Raw genomic sequence first — 8,361 nt, 5'->3', positions numbered from 1 at the left:
GAAAAATATAACACTGGATGTGTACACACTGCTTTCCTTCTTCCTTTTAGGAAAATACTCTACTTTCTTCAGATATTGTTCATGTTCAGACAGGAAATTGGAGTTTTTGCCTAAAATTCCAGTAAAATTTGTCAGGATATTTTTGACAGGCTGATTTCCTCTGGTTTGAAGAAGCAAGATGAGCACACAGAGTTCCAGGCTAAGATCTGGGCCATTGTGACTCTAAGAATGCTAAGCAATCAGAGACCAGAAAATAGATTCCATAATATCTTCTTGGAGATAAAGAAATGCGTGGAGGATGAACAACTGCAAGGGATTTCACTCTTCAAATTCTCTATTTATTCTCTGTAGCTCAGTGGGTCATCATGGAAATAGCCAAAAACAATCAAATTATATTGAAACTTCCACCTGTTGACAAATGTAGGACACCCAAAAATTATGACCTTCCTGAAGTTATGATTCACACCTTTGAGACTCTATCCAGCCTTCACAAGCTGCTTCCAAATCATCTGATGAAGATACTTTATTCTTACAAGAGTGAACAGGACAAAAAAAAATGTAAGTCAGAAGACAGTGGGTGGGAACTCTTTTTAGTAAGCATACATTTTATCTTGGTACGAGCTGCCTCTTCTTTTAGCCATGAGTAAGAACTTATTCTTTACATTACAAGTGTGTCAGTTCTGGAGACCCATGGCCTTATCCATATCGGGGCCCATGTTCTCAGAACTTAAAGTGGAAATTACCCATGTACTGACTTCACCATCACTTCTTCACATTCCTTTTATGAACCAAGATAGTTCTGTTACTCTTGTTTAGCCAAAGCATACTTATGGAAAGATGGAAAGGGGACTAAGTGGGAAATACCACTAAATTTACGATTTTAGCTTTAGATTTGATTTTAAAGGAGATTAGTGAGAAATCAAGTTGAAGGTTGAGCTTTGAAGTTTATTATTTCTTTGCTCTATTTTTTACTACTATTTTCTCCTATTGCCAGGATTGTTCCACCCTAAAGAGAAGCTGGATATTCCCCTTGAGGATTATAAGCAACTTTCACTTGTAGTTTGGCGTGGCCCACCACTTTTGAACTTCCATCAGAGCAGTTGATAACTGGACTGATTTGCAGAATTGGGTGGAGCAGTTCTGGAAGTAGAATTGTTCATGTTTAAGTGACCGATGGAGGTAGATAGTCACTTGTGCCCATAAACTTAGAAAGCAAAATAACACCTGCCACAGTGATTAAGGCAGAAGTCTTGGGAAAGAAGGCAGACTTTGGGGTAATAATTTTAAAATATTATGGCAAATTTGGCCATTTGTATTCTGATCAATCCCTAATCCCCAAATCCACAGGATTGTGAATCAATCCCAATATCCAGATTCCTAAAGATTACATAAAAATCAAGAAAAATGTAAGCATCCTAATAGAATAGATAAATGTTATAGACAGGCAATTCAGAAGATGTAATAGAAATCATCAATAAGCATGAAAGATGTTCGAACACTCTGGTAATCAAGGAAGTAAAAGATAAATCACGGAGATAATCTTAGGCCATCATACTGGTCAAATTGAAAAGATCGATAATGATGAACATTTGGGGAAATAGATACCCTCACAATCGACGGCATGTTAATTGATTCATGCCTTTTCAAAAATAATTCCAAAGTCTTTGTCAACACTAAAATGTATGGTATTGGCTTGTTGAATGAGTTAAATTTGGGAAAGAAGAGGCAGAAAATTTTCTTCTTTCTAACAACTTCCCCCTTTGACCCATTTTGTTGATTGTTCCCCCTTTGACCCATTCTGTTAATCTTCATTCAACAGAATGGGTCAAAGGGGGAAGTTATTAGAAAGAAGAAATTTACAAGCAGATCTCATAGCTTTCCTAGTCATATTCAGAGAGTGAAAAGTTTACTAATATGTAAACTCTATCCCCTTATCCATTTTAAAACCTCTCTGCTTCCCACTGCTCTAGCCTGACTTACACTCAGAAACTGGAAGTAAGCCTGGCAGTGTAGTAGGTTTATTTTTCTTACTTTGCCCACTCTTTCACTGGCTACTGTTAGGTTGAGAAGGGTGAGGATAAAAGGAACTGAAAAGCTTTTCCTCAACTGGTGAAATATCAGATTGTCATCTGTCATTCTGGCTCTCTAGGAGTAGCAGCTTTCAAAAGCATTTGTACAGATACTTTGGTGATTTCCCATTGCTGGAGGTCTCTCACTAGATAGTCTCCTGCTGACATTTCCCCTTCTCCATCTTCACCCCTCCACTCCTTTGGTATGTTACATTTCCATCCTATTTCAATCAAGATTGCTTTCACCCTTTGGACAAAGCCCTCTTAGGATGTTATTCGAGATGACTCAAAACCAACTACTTTCCAGGGAGTTCATGTATAACTCATGGAAAATTCGAACCTCTGTTCACCTTACCTTCACCCTATTGATGAAACTATAACTGGCTTCCAACACTGATCTCTTTTCTCTGTGGCCTGTGGTCTTAGCCACTTTCCAGTGGACTTTTCTAGGTGTTAGGGGTTGAATTGTGTCTCCTAAAAAGATCTGTTGAAGTCCTAACCCCCAGTACTCCAAAACAGAACCTTATTTGGAAGTAGGATCTTTATTGAGGTACAGATGTAATTAAGTTAAGATGAGGTCATACTGGAGTAGGGTGGGTTCTCAATCCAATATGACTGGTCCTTATAAGAAGACAAAGACACATAGGGAGAAGTTGGTCATGTAACAACAGAGGCAGAGATAAAAGTGATGCATCTGTCAGTCAAGGAACACTAAAAACTAGGAAGAGGTAAAGAAGAATTTTCTCCTAGAGGTTTCAGAGGGAACATGGCCCTGATGACATCTTGGTTTTGGAGTTGCAGCCTCCAGAACTGTGAGACAATAAATTTGTTGTTTTAAGCTACCCAGTTGGTGGTACTATGTATGTTATGGCAGCCCTGGGAAACTAATAAATTAGGTGTTAGGGGATACAGCCCAGTACCTTCATTTGTCAGGGGGAGGGGAGATGGTATAGTACACAGCACTGCAACAACTCTGCCTAAAGAAATCTTCACGTGCCTTAAAGCATGTTTACCATTTTCTGATATAGATAGGTATGTTGTACATATGTGGGTATCTGGCACCTACTGGATTTTTCTCAGACTGTAGCCTTAGGACAAAATAGAGACAACAGAAGAATTCATATTTTAACAACCCCTTACATATGCATGTCCTTCAACTTAGCAATTCCACTTCTAGTTAATATCCTAGAGAAATATTTGTACCTGTGAACACAGATGCATGAAGCATTAGTTAGAATGGTGAAATAAACAGCTTAATGTCATTCAATAGCAAAATGGTTAAACTGATAAACCAATACTGTGGAATCTATTAAAAAGAAAGTTAACATTAAAATATCTACAAAATACAGTGTAGAGTGTAAAATAAGTGCAAAATAAACTGTAAAATAAAAAACAATGATTTTACTTATGCCAAAAGAAGACTGTGTATATGTACATACAAATATGCATATAAATGCATAGAAGAGTTCTGAAAGAGAGACAACAAATTCAGGACAGTGGCTATCTTTGGAGAAAGGATAGAGATTAGAAGACTTTCCCTTTGACTATGTGTACTTAAGTTGTTTGATTTTATTTAATCTAGTGGAAATCTTACCATGTATTTTTGTAGCTAAAATGCATTTTAAAATTGAAAATGCAATGAGTGTTTACTTGAGGTTGAAGAAGTGTTTTAGCTTCTGTTCCCTTAGCCTCCCAGTGTAGACACTAATATATATTGATGTACCTTTAGCAACTGGCCATATTCTTGCTGTTTAAAAATGCCACCCAATGTTCTTGTGCCTTTATTTCCAAGGTATTTGGCTGCATTTATTCTCTTCTGTGGTTGGGGGCCAGTTTAAAGAAGTGCACAATACAGCCGAGGTGAATGGTATATAGGGAGAAGAGATGTTGCCTCTGAGTCCCATGTCTGTGTCTTGAAGGACCTGTGCCTAAGGCAGAGCCCAAGTCACAGAGGGGACATTAGCCTTTGAGGCTCTAAATTCCTCACTAAAAAGCAGCTTAATTTCCAAAATGCCTTTTCAAAATGTATAGTGATTGCCTTGAAGGTTGATCTTGAAGAGATGCCCCTATTTCTCATACTTGCTTCTGTCAGATTATGAATTCAATAATGGATACTAGTGTTAGATTGGTACTGTGTCTGAAGCTCTTCTAGTAAAAATTTCATCTCACTTTGAAAATGGGTTTTATCCCTCATCTGCCACCTGCTTCTTCATCTGTAGGGAAGTTTTGCCTGTATTAGCTTGTATTTGTTACCCAGAGCCATTATAAGAAGAGAGAAAAAAGAAGAACTAAAGAATTATTGCTAAACTCTCAGATTTTTCTTTCACAATTTGAATAATAGTGAAGTTAAATCATAAAAACAACATAAAACTGAGAAACAAAATCCATGATATGGATTTGGATATACTCCTATGAAGATAATTGTCTCCAAAACATTGTAAGACTCTACAAGAGGTCCTCTTCCTCCTCCCACCCAGTCCCCAGCATAGCCGTGTAAGGGGTTATGTCGAGATCTTTTTAGTACTGGCTTTGTGCTGTTTAATTCGTTCTTCATACTAGTTTTCTAAATGACTAACTGGTGCCAAACCAAGTAGGTAATGGGAGTTTAAGGCTTTTGTTTGCTTGTTTGTTTTTAATGCTTAAGAAGATACCTCTCTTGATTAATTCATTGTGTCTCCCTTACTCAAATACTTTGGAAGTTTGCTTATCTGGATTATGGGGACATATGGGGAAAGGCAGGGCAGGCAGGAAGAGTGGTTTCTGCAGAGTTATTGAGCTTTAACAGATCAATGCGGCAACTCTAGAAGCAGAATGTGCTGTTCACATGTTGGCAGTCTACTGATGGCCACCACATCCATGACTTTTGTTTGTACATTGAAGATAGTTATGGGTTACAAATATAACAAATCACCTTAAAGCCCAAAGTTTTAAATTACCTATTTTTACTATCACTGGTAAACACACACACACACACACACATATGTGTGCACGCGCATGCACATGCACAGTGGTTTTTGTATTGATTTATATACCTTATCTATGCTGATTTGTATTATGATACCAATTCATCTATTCACTTGTCTGTCCGTGCATCCATCAGCTATATAATTCATTCCACACATTAACATAAGAAATTTTAAAAAATATTCAAGCCAATATAGTTCAATATCTCAAAAATTTTCTCTATAAATTGATAATCAATATTATTTTACTTCCAATAATTTTACGAGGTATCCTTTTGCTTATCATACTTTCTTTCAAAACCAGGAAACTTGCTTATAATTTCAAAAAAGATGGGCTGTAAGACCCAATTAAATATTAAGAGTGAATTCTGAGTTTTCATCTCACTTTGGTGTGCAATACTAAATATAACTAATCATACTGGAGAATACGAGAATTCGTAAGTGTTATTCTCTCTAATTTATTTCTAGTTGCTTACAAAGAGGATTTGAGGCAGTATACAATATTAAAATATGTATATACAAGACAATCAAAAAAATAATTTGAAGCCAAAAATTTTTTTTATTTTAACTGGATGGCACCAAATACGTGAATTAGGTTAATTAATTTAGTTGAATATTAAATTTAACGATGAAATTCTGACAACAAGCAAACTATATTCTATTCTTGTTGTTCAAGTGTGCCTGTGAGAGCTTATGGGTTCCCAAGCTTAGTGTACTGAGCTAATAAACTGCTGCTAAGAATAGTATGTGGGAGCCATCTGGGCCAGGCTTTGACCACTAGCCAGGAGCCCCAGATTCCAGTCTTGTTCTCGACTCACTTAAAGTGGTTTGAGGGCCTCTAAGGATCAAGCTATTCATCAAGTCATTATATCATTTATTCAGATTGCTAAGCTATGGTCCCTTGAGCCAGTTCTTTGTTCTTTGGGGTCTCTACCTGTTACTCTGTCTGGGAAAAATCATCAGTGGTTCAGCATGAGAAATAATGGGGGCTGGACAAGTTCTGATCTAATTCCTATGCAAGGTCACCCCAGATCTCTCCAAGGCTCAACTTACCTTCCTGCATTAGGTTTACGACAGCCCTTTAATTTTCTAATACATCCAGATGGATTGCTGAGCTACTTATAATATAGCCTGCAAACTGGCTTGGAGTCTCAAATTGTTATCTGTTGGTCGAGATAAGAAGCTTATACTACAATATAAGTCAACTATGTCACTAACACTATGTAGTTCAAGTGATTCTTTCCTTCCTCTTTCTTTCTCTTTCCTTGCCTTTCTTCCTTCCTTTTTTTTAGGGGGAGGGGTGCGGGGGGAGGGGTAGCAAGACTATTTTGATGAAGAAAGCAGTATATTGAATTCCATTGAGCTATTTGTGTTATTGCAGATGGGAAATTTGGTTAGGGGCCAACTGAGGTCAATGGGAAGCAGTAGATGTGACATATATACAGAATGTCATTAATATGTCTGAAAAGAAAAATAATTGTACAGTTACTTGCCATTAAATTGTACAGTTTAGAAATCATGTACAAATTGCACAAATAAACTTTATGGTGGTATGGGAACGTCTGTTCATTCATTCATTCATTCATTTGCTGTGCATCTATTAGATGTCTAGGACCAGGCTAAGGTCTAAATGTTGCTCAGTGATATTTTTACCTTGATGGAGTGGAAGAGAACAATAGCAATTATAAAGTGGCATAACTACTCTTTCTCACATTAATGCCATGTTACTCTTGCTATGAAAAAATGGAGAGGAACACTGAATTACAGTAATGCTTATTCTATTGATAGGTGAGAATTCTGAACTCTCTGGCTTAGAAAGGATCTTAGCCAGATGTCATTTTCCAAGGGAGGTTAATCTGACCCCCAAACCAAGCAGTATGCCACTGTGGAAAAGGAAAAACATCAACAGTGCAAAAAATGGGTGGAAGAAATGCTACTTGTTGAATAAAAACATAAAGGATCCTCCAATGTCGACTATAGTTGTCAGGTAGGTGTCTAGTTTTTGTCCTATGTGGACATACTTAGAGATATATAGGGTGATCACAAACTCTTTTTACAGTTTAGTTAAAAAATGACAACATGGTCTTCAAGTTAGATGATGAGCATAAAAATAAGTTTTGCTCTGTATAAAAGTATATGAACCTCGTTTTCTTTCTAACACCTACCTAAGCATCTGGAGGAGCCCTCATTAGGAGAAAACTTGTGGAAATAGGAGCAAGTATGTGAGTCCCTCAAGGTTCATTCGTGTCGTAACATGTACACTTTTTAAGGCTGAATAATATTTCATTGCATATATATACCACATTTTGTTTTATCCATTCATCTGTCTATGGACTTTTGGGTTGCTTCTGCCTTTTGACATGACAACTGTGAATAATGATAACATGTATAAGGGTATATAAATATCTGTTCAAGTGCTTACTTTCAATTCTTTTGAGTATATACTCAGAAATAAAATTCCTGGATCATTTGATATTTTTATGTTTAATTTGCTTGAGTAACTGCCATACTGTTATCCACAGTGGCTCCCCTTTTTACATTTCCAGCAGCAATGCACAAGAGTTTCAGTTTTATTATAGATGTCTAACCAATGTATTGTATACTTGAAACTAATTTAAATAAATAAATTTATTTTAAAAATACTTATTGCCCTAAAAAAAAGAGAGTTCCAATTTGTTTCAATTCCTTGACAACACGTGTTGCTTTCTGAGTTTTTGTTTGTTTTTGGTTTTGGTAATAGCCAATCTAATGGGTTTGAAATAGTATCCTATTGTTTTGATTTGCATTTACCTAATCATTAATGATGTTGATAATCTTTTCATGTGCTCATTGGCCATTTGCATATATTATTTTGATAAATGTGTATTCAAGTCCTTTGCCCATTTTTATGTATTGAGTTATTTGTTTTGTGTTGTTGACCTGCAGGTATTCGTTAATCCTTTATCAGATATATGATTTACAAATATTTTTTCCCATTCTGTGGGTTTTCATTTTGATGATAGTTTCTTTCAATGAACAAATATTTAAAATTTTTGATGAATTCCCATTTATCTTTTCTTTTTTTATTGCTTCTGGTTTTGGTGTCATATCTAAGAATCATTGCTAAATCCAATGTCATGAAATTTTTCCCTGATGTTTTTTGCCAAGAATTTTATACTGTTAGCTCTTATGTTTGGGTCTTTGTTCCATTTTGAGTTAATTTTTGTATATGGTGTAAAGTAAGAGTCCAACTTTGTTCCTTTGCATGTGGACGTCCAATTTTCCTAGCATCATTTATTGAGAAGACCATCCTTTCCTTATTAAAGAGTCTTGGCACCTTTATTGAAATC

General features: G+C 36.2%; 1 protein-coding gene across 1 annotated transcript in view; it reads left to right on the top strand.

Annotated features, from left to right (window-relative positions):
• Positions 1-365: 365 nt before the first annotated feature.
• The window catches only part of CUNH6orf201 (chromosome unknown C6orf201 homolog), a 27,805-nt gene continuing 19,809 nt past the window's right edge, over positions 366-8,361 (top strand). The window contains exons 1-2 of the mRNA XM_016132579.1: positions 366-558; positions 6,821-7,019. Of these exons, the coding sequence (XP_015988065.1) occupies positions 366-558; positions 6,821-7,019 (392 nt within the window). The remainder of the gene's footprint in view (positions 559-6,820; positions 7,020-8,361) is intronic.

Source organism: Rousettus aegyptiacus, unplaced genomic scaffold (assembly GCF_014176215.1).
Source record: "Rousettus aegyptiacus isolate mRouAeg1 unplaced genomic scaffold, mRouAeg1.p scaffold_m13_p_1, whole genome shotgun sequence".
Classification (NCBI taxonomy): Eukaryota; Metazoa; Chordata; class Mammalia; order Chiroptera; family Pteropodidae; genus Rousettus; species Rousettus aegyptiacus.
Note: the sequence above shows the minus strand (reverse complement) of the source record. Positions and strands in the feature narration are given on the sequence as shown.